Consider the following 12,345-nt stretch of genomic DNA (forward strand, 5'->3'; position numbering starts at 1 on the left):
ATATGGCTCTTTTGATGGCTGCATCTGGCTCGCAGACAAATCTTTAATAAAAAAGTAAAAATCTAACAAAATCCCCCACCCTCCTGACGCCCCTCAAGACCTCCAAAATTAATTTATTACAACCCCCGCCCTCCTGACCCCCCCAAGACCTGCCAAAAGTCCCTGGTGGTCCAGCGGGGGTCCAGGAGTGGTCTGGGAGCATTCTCCTGGACTTGGGCTGTCGGCTGCCAGTAGTCAAAATGGCGCCGACGGCCCTTTGCCCTCACTATGTCACTGGGGTCGACCAATGGCGGCGGTAGCCCCTGTGACATAGTAAGGGCAAAGGGCCTTCAGCTGCCAGTAATCAAAATGGCATCGACGACCCTTTGCCCTTACTATGTCACAGGGGCTACTGCCGCCATTGGTCGACCCCAGTGACATAGTGAAGGCAAAGGGCCGTCGGCGCTATTTTGACTACTGGCAGCCGACAGCCCAAGTCCAGGAGATCGCTCCCGGACCCCTGCTGGACCACCAGGGAATTTTGGCAGGTCTTGGGGGGGGGGGGGGGTTAGGTGGATGGGGGTTGTAGTAAATTAATTTTGGAGGTCTTGGGGGGGGGCGTCAGGAGGGTGGGGGGTTTTGTTAGATTTTTACTTTTTTATTAAAGATTTGTCTGCGAGCCCTGGACCCCCGCTGGATCACCAGGGACTTTTGGCAGGTCTTGGGGGGGGGGGTTAGGAGGATGGGGGGTTGTAGTAAATTAATTTGGCAGGTCTTGGGGGCGTCAGGAGAGTAGGGGGTTGTAGTAAATTAATTTGGTAGGTCTTGGGGGAGTCAGGAGGGTGGGGGGTTGTAGTTAGTATGGCTCTCACGGAATTACATTTTAAAATATGTGCGTTCATGGCTCTCTCAGCCAAAAAGGTTCCCGACCCCTGTCTTAATAGGGCACTTTTGCAAAAATGTAATAGGATAAGTGGAACTCCTACCTCTCAACATTTTTTTTTTAAACCCACAGGAGGCAACAAAGTAGTTATCAAAAATGGATACTTGACCTGCCTGCTCTTGCTCTGCAACAAAAACAAAATGTTAACGTCCTTAAATTGGAATATGCTTAGGGTCAGCAGTTACTACTTAAGTTGTGCAGACTGAAGGGGTGGTTTGGAGTCGCAAAGATCAGCAACTGACTGACTGAAGCAGCCCAATGTTAATTGGGCACAGTATGTTAGCCATGTGCACTGATAGCCGTTGCTGCCAACAGCTAAAGCTAAGAAATTGTCAAGCACAAGAACTAATGAAGGAGAGGATTTGGGGCAATCACTCATTTTGATGGTGGATGAGGGAGCACTTAAGGAGAGGCCAAGGGTTTTAAGAGTGATGCAAGAAGACATCTGGCATTACAAGAAAGAAGATGATATAAATCTGCAGAGGGAGGTCAGATAGCACCATTTTGTTGGCTTGTGAGGAAGAGCCCAAGACCCTGGATTGGTGAATCAAGCCCATTGGCAGTGGCCTGTGAAAGTTGAGGGGCCGAAGGAAGAGACTTTTTTTTTTTTTTTTTTTTTTTTTAACTTTGTTAATTTTCCAAATATAGAAAGTATAAACTTTGCACAGCAATTTAACAGAATAGTTATAGAAAGCATACAAAAACAGCAATATAGAAATGAAAAATAAACCCTATTAACTCTTATACCCAGATGATATTGGGTATTGATTCTTTTTTTTTTTTTAATTTAAGTTTTTTTTTTTATTGTGACATGCAAAAAGTTATTCAACCAACAGAATATATATCTCACATTTATATTTTTCTATAATCATTTAATATCCCATCTGCCCCTCCCCTACACCCCCCCCCCTTCCTGGCAATAAGAGTGTAACAACTAAAAATACAGAGGGTACAAATGCATATTATACTTGATATACTGTGCCTAGTCTCCAAACATACATCACAACCTCAAAGACAGGAGGAAAAATACAAATGGATAAGTGACAACCAGTACCGGTGCTAACTTTTTTGCTGCTCTGTGTGAACTACTTTGCTGTTCCCCCCCATTCACTCATTCTCTGTCCTGGCCCCTTAGGTCTAGGATGGGACAGAGTCCTCCTGTTCTCTTTGGAAATGAGAAGTACCTGAAGTAGAATCCCCACCCTCTTTGCCCTGATGGTACAGGCTCGACTGCTCTGGCCATTAAGAGGGAGAAGAGCTCCACTAGTGGTACCTCCTGATGCTCTACTGGCCCCCAAAATGGGCATGGAGGGCAATTTGGCAGGATACCCAATAGGCTCACCCCTGATGGACAGAACCCACTAGTCAGAGGTTATACTGGGCCACTGGTTTGCAAAGAACCACAGTCTTCCCCCAACTGGAGGGTCCATCATCCCAGGAACGGGCAAATGCTCCCTCTGACCCAGTCAAAACCACATCCCCAGAGTTGACCAAGGAGCCAGCTGGGACTTGGGGGCTCTCTGCTGCCTAGGACAGCCGAGGGAGCCCTGATGGTGTTGTCGGGAGTGATGGGGCGGAGGATAGTATTTCCTTTGGCAAAAGAAAGATTTCCTTGGCCCCAGTCTCACCAGTCTCCTAGAAGAGGTGGACTGGTCTAGAGTACTGGCAGTAAGTTGTTGAAGGGTTTCATGGTGGTCCCAAAGCTGGGCCACAGCGTCCCTCACCCTATTTCCGAAGACATTTTCTCCAATACACAGCACATCAGCAAGTCTTTTCTGTACCTCTGGTCGGAGATCAGAGGCTCACAGCCATGCCATTCTATGGGCACTGATTCCCACTGCAGATGCCATCTCAATCATTGTAGGTCACCCAGTCCTCGTGTTTTCCGCACTCCAGGCCCTTATGCACCAGTGGCATGAGGGTGTCCTGCTGCTAAGGCAGCTTCTCGGCAAACTCCTGCACCTGCTTCCAGATGTCCCACGAGTACTGGCTCATGTACAGCTGGTAGGCAGTGATGTGGGAAATAAGCATGGCATCTTGAAACTCCTTCCTGCCAAGAATGTCCATCGCTCTATGGTCCTTCCCCGGGGGCACAGAGGAATGAGTCCGAGAGCACTTGACCCTCTTGAGGGTGGATTTGACCACCACTGACTGGTGGGGCAGCTGATGCTTATCAAATCCAGCAGCATTTTGGATGAAGTAAACCCAGTCTGCCTTCTTATTAATGGGAGGCACTGTGAGGGGGTGTTCCCATATCCTCAGCAGCAACTCCTTAAGGATCTCTCACACTGGGACCACCACGATGATCTTAGGAGGTTCCCAAGAATTTTATGCCTGGAATCCTCCGTCAATAATTGAAATGGGATGGCTTCCACCATCATCCTCACAAAACCTGTGAAGGCTAAGTCTTCAGGCAAAGACTTCCTTCGATCTCCTGGAAGAGAATTTTTTTTGAAGGGAGACCCTCAGAGCCTTCAAAGGAAGACTCCGAAGCATCATCCCCCTAGAGGTCATAAGGTTCCTCATCCTCACTATAAACCATAGGGAATGGGTCCTTAGGTGCTCGGCCTTCATCCAGAGGTACAAGCACCAGTAGAACTGGACAAGGGGTAGCAGGCCTCTGCGTCTCTGCTGGCCTCTGTGCAGCTTCTTCCAGGGAGGAACCAGCAGTGACCACCATAATCGGTAGGGGGTGACCTCATAGCCCCACTAGGAACAGACGCTGTCCCGGGAACTGGCACCAGCTGGGTCGGTAATGCATTAATGAGCACACTGAGCTTCTCCTGAAGCGGTACAAGGATGGGCAGCACCAGGTCCAGTGCGGTCATGTCACAGGACCCTGCAGCATCCAGTCCACTGCTAGCAATACTTGGCGCTCCACCTACTCCTCGAACATTGCCAATGCCAACACCAACTGGGAGGAAGGAATGGTGGCCAGATTCTCTTCAGACCCTCAAAATGGATCAGTGACTAGCATCAGGACTGATGGAGACAAACCCAGACCCCTGGCAATGATGGAGAATTGGCACTCCTTGCCACGGGGGTCGCTTCAGCATCGCAGCAAAATCCAGTGCATCCCCGTGCATCGACAGGGACCGGTGCTACTGTTTCTTTGGCTTTCTTTGATGCTTGGCCTGACCTTTCCCAGGTGACGATGAACACATCCTCAGTCTGAAGGAGACAGAAGATGGTCAGTCTCTGGTGCCATCGACAGAACAGATGGTCCCACAGATGTTGATGGCTCAGTGTCTATCGGTACAGCTCCTTGGTCTTTTGATGCAGATGCTGCCGATAACGATGCTCCATCTTGTTGATTTGAAGCCATCCCTTCGGGGTCGTCTGGGCACATAAGTGGCAACCCTGGGCATCATGCGATGCCCTCAGGCATAGGACACATTTCATATGGATCTGTGAAGGACATGGTCCTGTGGCACAGGGAGCATCACTAAAAACCAGGCATGGTTATGACGAATGAAACAAAAGGAAGACAAACCAGAGGCGATGGAAGCGGAGTGTTGATGGCTGGCGGGCACTGATGCTTCACCACCACAGGGAATAAACCGTGAAAAGAAATGTACCTGAATCGCTGAAAACCCCAACTAGGAGGCGCTACAGGAGGCCACCGAAAGGGAACTGGTGACAGAAAAATGAGGAAAAAAAAACAAAAACACAAAATACAAGAAAACAAAGGTTTTCCACAAGTCCAAAAATAGCCAAAGTGAGCTCACTCACACTGCAAGGCTTACAGCTCAGCGAAGAGAGAGACTGGAGAGGGACCCCACGTGGACACATGGTATAAGGCATGCTCAGTGTGCCTAGTCAAAGTTCTAGAAGCTTTGACATATGTTTTCCACAATGGGGCTCTGATGTCACCCCTGTGTGAGGACTACTATCCTACTTGTCCTCTGAGAAAAACTGAAATTTCTCAGTGGTTTTTTTTATACTAAATTTGAATATTTTACTCTAGACCACAGTCCAATGTGACAGAAAATGTGTATTCTTTATTTCCTGTTCTGCATGGGACTTATCGAGAATGCCCCTTGTTCCCTTTGTTATTCATTATTGCTATTCAACCATTAGCTGACCGAATGGTAGGGATTGTAGACATGAGTGGGTTTGGAAAACGTGGTCCCATGAAACAGCATTGAGACAAGTGAAAGTAAAAAGACAATGAGATGTGTGAATATTTAATGATACCTGGAGTTGCAGCCTAGTGGATAGTATGGCAGGCTGCAAACCAGGGAAGACGGGGTTCAAATCCCACTGAATTCTTGTGATCTTGGCCCAGACACTTCACCATCCATTGTTTTAGGTACAAATAGATTGTCTGGCAATAGGGAAATACTTACAATACCTAAATGTAAATTGGGTTTGATAGGTCATGAAAGGTGGAACATTAAAAAAAAATCCTCCACCTAGTTTCCTTCTTTGGAACAAAAATATGCATATACTGGAGTTCTGAACTACCATCCAAGGCAGAGCACCTTCAAAGGTTCTCAGTGATGTCACAATGTGCTTTACCACACTGAGATTTCAAATGTCTCTCTTTAAGAGGCACTGACTTGTGCAGTATGTTGCTAGATTTCAAAGTGTGTAATCCTAGACATTAATTTAGGGCAGGGAAGCTCAATGGTATCACAATGTGCCTTGATCTCCCTGAGATTACCATGGAACTGGCCTGTTTTCTTAAGGTTAAAAAACAAACGAACAGTGATTCTAAGTTTAAGTATTGTCAAGGGCACAAATTTGAATAAAATTGGATGAATGATTCAAGTTATCTGGGGGGGGGGTCACATGATTTTATAAAGCCAGTCTCCTTGTAAGAAACTAAGCTAGAGGGGATAAATACAAAACCTTGTGTTACAAAATATGCAAGGTTTGTATGGGCTTCATTTTATTGCTAAAGATTAAATATAAAAATCACTTTTTTGATAGGCAGTACTTACTTGGCACAACGAACCCAATTTATGTGCTGATTAAGACAGAACAGAAACTTCTGCCTGTGAACTGTCCACACTTTGATTGTTTTGTCATCGGAGGCTGTTACTAGGGACTGGCCATCAGTGGAGAAACTGACACTTCTTACAGTTCCTGTGTGAGCCTTAAACACAGTAGATTCTCCTTTCCTATAAATAAAACAATGTAATATATTACAATGTACTCCCCACAATATCCTAAGTACATATCTACAACAATCATTGTCCCCAAATTTTTTATTTTTTTTATTTATTTTTTTTTTTTTAAATGAAGAGTGCTTATCTACCACAGATACAGTAATTTTGATTACAGCAAAAAGGGCTCTCCTTAGACAGCAGGTTGAATTACCCATTGAACTTAGAGTGACATCAGTCAGCACCAAACAGACCCTTCTCTCCAAGCTCAGAGCTTATTGCTCTACTGAGTATGTACCTGAGTTCCTGCGTGGACACTGCCCCATGAGCCCCTCAGTTGATTGTAGAGTTGTGCTTCAGCATGATAGTCAACTCTCCAGGGAGGAAGGCAAGTGTTAAGCATGGCTAATTCATTCTATTATCTATGGAGAACCCCCTTTATGGTAAGCAAAATTACTTTCTTCAAGAAGCACGGTTGAATTAGCCATGACATGTGGAGAGTCAAGCTGAAAGCTGCAATGGAGCAACTTTAAAAAAAAAAAGCAACTTGGATTCCACATGGAAAGTGGATTACTGGGTGAACAGGCTGCGTAAAACTGTTTGTAAAATTTACTGTCACTTTTTAATACATTGTCCAGGTAGTAATGGGAAGTGAAGGTGTGATCTGACAGCCAAGTTGCAGCTTTGCAGATATCTTAGAATGGCATGGTTCTGAGGTGCGCAACTGATGTAGCCATGGGGCTCTCACCTTATGAGCCTTGATAGAGTCTGTGATCTGGAGGCCAGCCAAAAAGTGGCAATGAACGACAGACCACTAGCCAGTTGGATAAAGTGCTCTTGGGTAACCTGCTATATCCAATCTGTTAGGATCATAACAGACAAAAAGTTGCGAGGCCAGATGACTGTTCTTTCGATACTAAGCCAAGGCCCTTTTGCAGTCTAACAAATAGCAGGCCTTCTCAAACTTGTGTGTATGCGGCATCAGAAAGAATGTGGACAACACAATGGCTTGATTTATATGAAAAGCTGAAACCACTTTTGGAAGAAACATGGGGCGAGTGTGTCATGGCTAAGTCAGCTCTGTTTGCTGATGGATAATTTTATTTTGAAGAGTTGTCAGGCAGATGCACAGCACAGTAATTGAATAAAACAATCCAGCCCCACTGGTGGAGTGTGGACTACTGAGTAAACAGGTTGTGCAAAACTGCTTGTCTAAAACAGTCATCCTTTGACATATTGTGGAGACAGTAGTGTGATATGAAGGTGGACACAGACAACCAAGCCAGAGCTTTGCAGATATCTTCAATGAAGATGGCCCTTAGGTGTGCCACTGAAGTCGCCATGGTTCTCACCTGATGAGCCATGACAGATTCTGAAATCTTTAAGCCAGCCAGCATATATCAGTGTGCAAGAGTCTACTAGTCAATTTGATAAGAGTTCTTTTGGCAGCTGCCACTCCCAATCTGTTAGGATCAAAGGCAAACAAACAACTGAAATGCCTTTGTATACAGTTAAGTCCTTTCAAATAGTATGCCTATGTTCTCTTACAGTCCAACAAATGATAAGCCTTCTCTACTTCATGAGCATGCTGCCTTAGGAAAAAAAATAGGAAGAACAAATAGCTTAGTTTATAAGAAAAGCCAACACCACATTAGAAAAGAACTTAGGATGAGAACAAAGGGCCACCCCCTTCTGTGGAAGAACTGGAAATAAGGTGAGTAGGGCACCAAAGCTTGCAACTCACTAACCTGTAGAGCAGACATGATGACCACTAGAGACCCCCACCTTCCCATGCGAGGAGCTTTAAAGAAGCCAACTTCAAAAGGTTCAATTGGAAGCTTTATAAATTAGTTCAAGACGACATTAAGGTCCCAAGTCACCAAAAGCTTAAAGAAGCATAAACCTTTCAAAAATTTAAATACCAAAAGGAGGAGTAAAAATAGGAGTACCTTCCACATGTTCATGGTATACTGCAATGGCTCCAAGGTGAACTTTCACTGAGAATGTGCAGAATCCTGACAAAGGAAAAATAAAGTAGTGAAGCAGGGCCCATGGGTTACACATGAATGGGTCCAGAGATCCAGATTGGCACCAGGCCAATTCCATTTGAACCTGTAAGCCTTCTTTGCAGAAGGCTTCCTAACTGAAATCAGGATATCTCCCACATCTTTAGGATGAAGGGAAGAAACTACCCAACCATAAGAGCTAGCAAAAACAGTTTTGGATGGCAGAGATGACAGTCCTTCTGAGTCATGAGTGATGGGAACATGCCCAGTGAAATTGGAGATTGTTTGGATAACTTCAGGTGATAGGGGAACCACACTTGTCTTGACCTTGCTGGAACAATGAGAATCATCCTCACACAATCCACAGCACTTTCTGGTTTGTCCTTGCAATTAACTGGCTTGCAGAATAGATATATAGAAGAGCTGCATCTCAGCGAAGCAGGAAAAAAAGCATCAGGAACAGAGTTGAATCTGTTTGGAAGAATGGAACAAAAAAGTGACCTTTTTTCTCTCTAGCAAACAGGAAGTTTGTCAGCGGACCCCAAAAGTCAAACATACTGAACTGCTGATCCAGTAACCACTCATGAGGAGGACTAAATTGAGGTTGTCTGTCAGAGTGTCTTAGGACCCAGAAAGGTTTGTTGCTGTGGATGAGCTCTGTTGCGAAAAGATCACATCCAGATCTTGAGAGCTTCTTGCCAAAGGACAAAGATGTCCGTTTCCCCTTTTTTGTTTATGTAGAACATGGCAACCAGAGTGTCAATTTGAATCAAGATTTTCTTTCCCGCTAGAAGGCGAAAGAAAGTTGTCAACGCATTGGATGGCACACAGCTCCAAAAGGTTGATCTGAAAAACTTTTTTTTTTTTTTTTTTTTTTTTTTTAAAAGACTTTGTCCCTGGGTTTCAGCCACGTCTGTAGGAGCTCTTCACCTTCTGGTGGAGGCATTTGTGGACAGTAATTTCATGAGATTGCACCATGACATACAGATCTAAAGGTTTCAACTATCACCAAGAGCTGACTATTCCAGCTGATAATCTTTGACCCACCGCATCAGGGTAACAGAACTGATCCCAGTGGCACCATAGGCCCCACTGTATGTTTCTCATAGGCAATGGAGTGAATAGGACAACAAGAACTGCTGCTGCCATGCATCTAGGTTGACTATCACTAACCTTAATGGAGCTTGATCACTGCCAAGCATTTGAATGGCCGGAAGAAAAGATTTTGTACTGTAAAATCCAATGTGAATGATAAATTGGGATATAAGTGTACACATCCAATTGCCCATTTGAATTTAATGAAAACATTGTGACATGAACCCATCTTGAGGTTCTCCCACATCAAAATTTTTCAGTCTTCATAAATCCAAAACAGGCTTCAATCCCCCAAGCTTCTTGGGAATGAGGAAGTAACAGAAATAAAATCCCTGGCCTTGTTCCTGAGAAGGAACTCATTCTATCACTCTCTGTAGAAGGAAAGATTCTACCGCCAGTCAGGCCAACTGAGACAGGCATGAATTGAAGATTGAAAATCATTGGATCGAAGATAAGTGAAAGAAGTGCAAGTGGTAACTGCTCGCCACAATTTTCAGGACCCAGTGATACTAGATCTTTTTTTTTCACTCAGAAAAGACTGAACCCTCCCCACCACCAAAGGTAGTAAGGCTTCAGGACGAAGAGGAGTCAAAAACTGAGCCTAGGTTTTCCTTGCGGCTGTTGTGGTATTTTAGGATGCCACTGTTCCCTTTGACACCCTCTGGCAGAAAACGGTTGCTGCTGCACAGAAGGGGGCAGATGGAGGATGCTGGTAAGACTTGAAGGGGCATCTCTGAAAGAACAGATGTCTTGTAAGAGAAACATTGGTATGAGGAAGCTGGAAGTTAGTCATCTTCTCACGTTGACAGATTAGATATCACCTGGTGCTCCTTAATCTGTCCCAGTATCTTCTTGACTTGGTTTCCAAACAAATTGTCCCCTAAGCAAGGGGCATTTGCAATCCGGTCAGTGATCTTCCCTCAAACCACTAGCACACAACCAAGCCAGCCGCCAAAATCCTCGCCATGGAGTTCAAAGCTTCATAGACTGAGCAAATTAGATGCTGCTCATACTCCTCTGAGTCCTCAACCAGTTTACGCACTATAGCTTTCTCGGGGTCTAAAATCTACATGAGGGGCTTCATCTACTTAATACACTCTTGTAAATACTGGACCATATACAGCTTGTGCACTGCTATATGGGAGCTTAGCATAGAACTTTGAAACACCACTTTGACAAACAGGTCTAGTAACCTGGGTCTTTCCATAGAGGAGTGTTAGAAAGCTCCCTAGTTTTCCTTGCCCTTTAGAGAGCCAATCATTACTATTGTATGATGAAAGAGCTGTACCATGCCAGATCTAGGGCTGGCTGTATTTAAACTTGAGATCCAATTTCCTGACCACCAGGAGGCATGAGTTGGGATTCTGCCACATTCTGGACTGCAAATCTCATAGTAGTCTGTGCCAGGATTGCTGCTGAGTCTGCTGGGGGCTCTAGGATCTACAGAAGGTCGAAAATCTCTGCTCTCAGATCCACTTCCTTCCTTACAATATTAAATGCCTTTGCCAAGTGATCTAGGAACTTGGACTAGTAAAGGTCCTCAGGTAATGAGCAATTCCAGCAAGAGATACAACAAAATCCCAGTTGAACCTTCCTCTGACCCAAGTTAAAGGTAAACACTGATCATGACACCAATGAAAAAAATGCAACTGGGATAGAGAACTCTCAGGGGAACTCTCTTCTCTCAAAGGGATGCTGATCTAACCGAAACTTCATTGTCCTCTGATTTGGGGTGTGACTCCCAACCACAGATGAAGGCTTGCCCAAATGCTGAGGGTTAATAACCATGGCTGGCAACTCTCCCATAGGGCTTTGCCATGATTTAGATGTGCTGGGTGCCTGTTTGAGAGAATAAGTCACATATTTTTGATAGGAAAGTCGCTTAGCACCACTCTCCTATCTTCAGGAGCCAGGAGGCAAAGAAATTCTTCACCAACTTGGTCCACTGACTGCTGTGATCTTTGGGCCAGAGTTGGAGAAAAGACATGCTCTTTGGCGACCATTCTGAAATGTGAAATTTTTAAATACTTTCCCACCCCTTCTGAGTCTAACACAGGACGGAAAGTGCAGGCCTTCTTTAGCACTACAAAATAAATTGAATATGCTCCCAGTCCCTTCTCTTGGGCCGGGAAGGGCACTATAGGCTCTAGGGCTTGTAACTTCTGAAGGATGGTCTCGACTGGCTCAGTTTCAGAATGCAAACTGCATGACAAAATCATGAATCTGTTTGGGATTGGGGACACACACTCTGGCCCCCCTAAGGATTATCTCTAGGACCCACTGGTCCATCAAGATTTGGGCTCACTCCATGGAAACCTTGCTGGGCGTCCACTTATCAATGTTTCTCTGGAGGAAGGACCCTGAATTTAAAACTGCTGTGGCCACTAGTCCCCTGAGTTCACTGAGGAAAGGGAGGATCAGTTCTTGATCTTTTTTCACCTTGAAAGGGCTATCTACCCCTCACCCCATGGGCTGTCCATGTTGCTGCCCTACCTTTACAGTAGGTCTTATAGAATTGGCGCCTTGTCCTCCATGCTTGGCTCCCCAGGAGTCCCTAGGGCTTTGCTTTCACCCAATCCATCATTTTCTCCAATTTGGATAGCCTTATTAAATCCATTACGTGTATCCACCAGAAAGGCCACCGCTGATTCCAGCCAAATCAACTCCCAGTTTTGGGGGAGTTTCTGCACCCAGCATAGGGCTGCCTGAACATATACCCTGGCAGAGGGATACCTTTACCATGGCTTCTGTGCAAAGGATTGTATGAGCACTGACTTGATTTTATGATCCTATGGTCCTTCAACAAGAAACCCCGTCTATGGGAACAGTCGTTCTGTGTACCATTGCCACCACTGCTAAATCAACCTTCAGAATCTTTAGCCGGCTTTCCTTTTCCTCTAGGGGCAGAGGGTAGAGTCTATCCATAGTCTTGCTCCCTCTGAGTGTTAGAAAAATCTGTTTCAAGGCCTCAGAAGAAAAGCTTAAGAGTGTTTTTTTAACTCCTAGCAAATGGGGTCACCTTCCATGAGTTTACTGGTTTTCGTATTTGCCAGTCTCGTTACTTCCTGGAGTCCCTGAGAAGAGTGCTGCAATCTTTCCTTTTGGAAGAGTCTAATAATCACTGAACTATCTTCATCTGAGGAAAAATGTTCTTCCTCCTCCGAGGAAAGCAACCACCCCCTTCCCCCCAGTTTGGACTCCCCAGGTGAAA

At 45.1% G+C, this 12,345-nt stretch overlaps 1 protein-coding gene across 3 annotated transcripts in view; it reads right to left on the reverse strand.

The window, feature by feature from the left end:
* Window positions 1-12,345, reverse strand: part of POC1A (POC1 centriolar protein A) — a 163,425-nt gene that overhangs the window by 110,053 nt on the left and 41,027 nt on the right. For all 3 annotated transcript variants that reach the window (XM_029599472.1, XM_029599471.1, XM_029599469.1), the window contains one exon: window positions 5,869-6,048. In XM_029599472.1, coding sequence (XP_029455332.1) covers window positions 5,869-6,048 — 180 coding nt within the window. The remainder of the gene's footprint in view (window positions 1-5,868; window positions 6,049-12,345) is intronic.

The sequence above is a fragment of the Rhinatrema bivittatum genome, chromosome 4, assembly GCF_901001135.1.
Source record: "Rhinatrema bivittatum chromosome 4, aRhiBiv1.1, whole genome shotgun sequence".
Classification (NCBI taxonomy): domain Eukaryota; kingdom Metazoa; phylum Chordata; class Amphibia; order Gymnophiona; family Rhinatrematidae; genus Rhinatrema; species Rhinatrema bivittatum.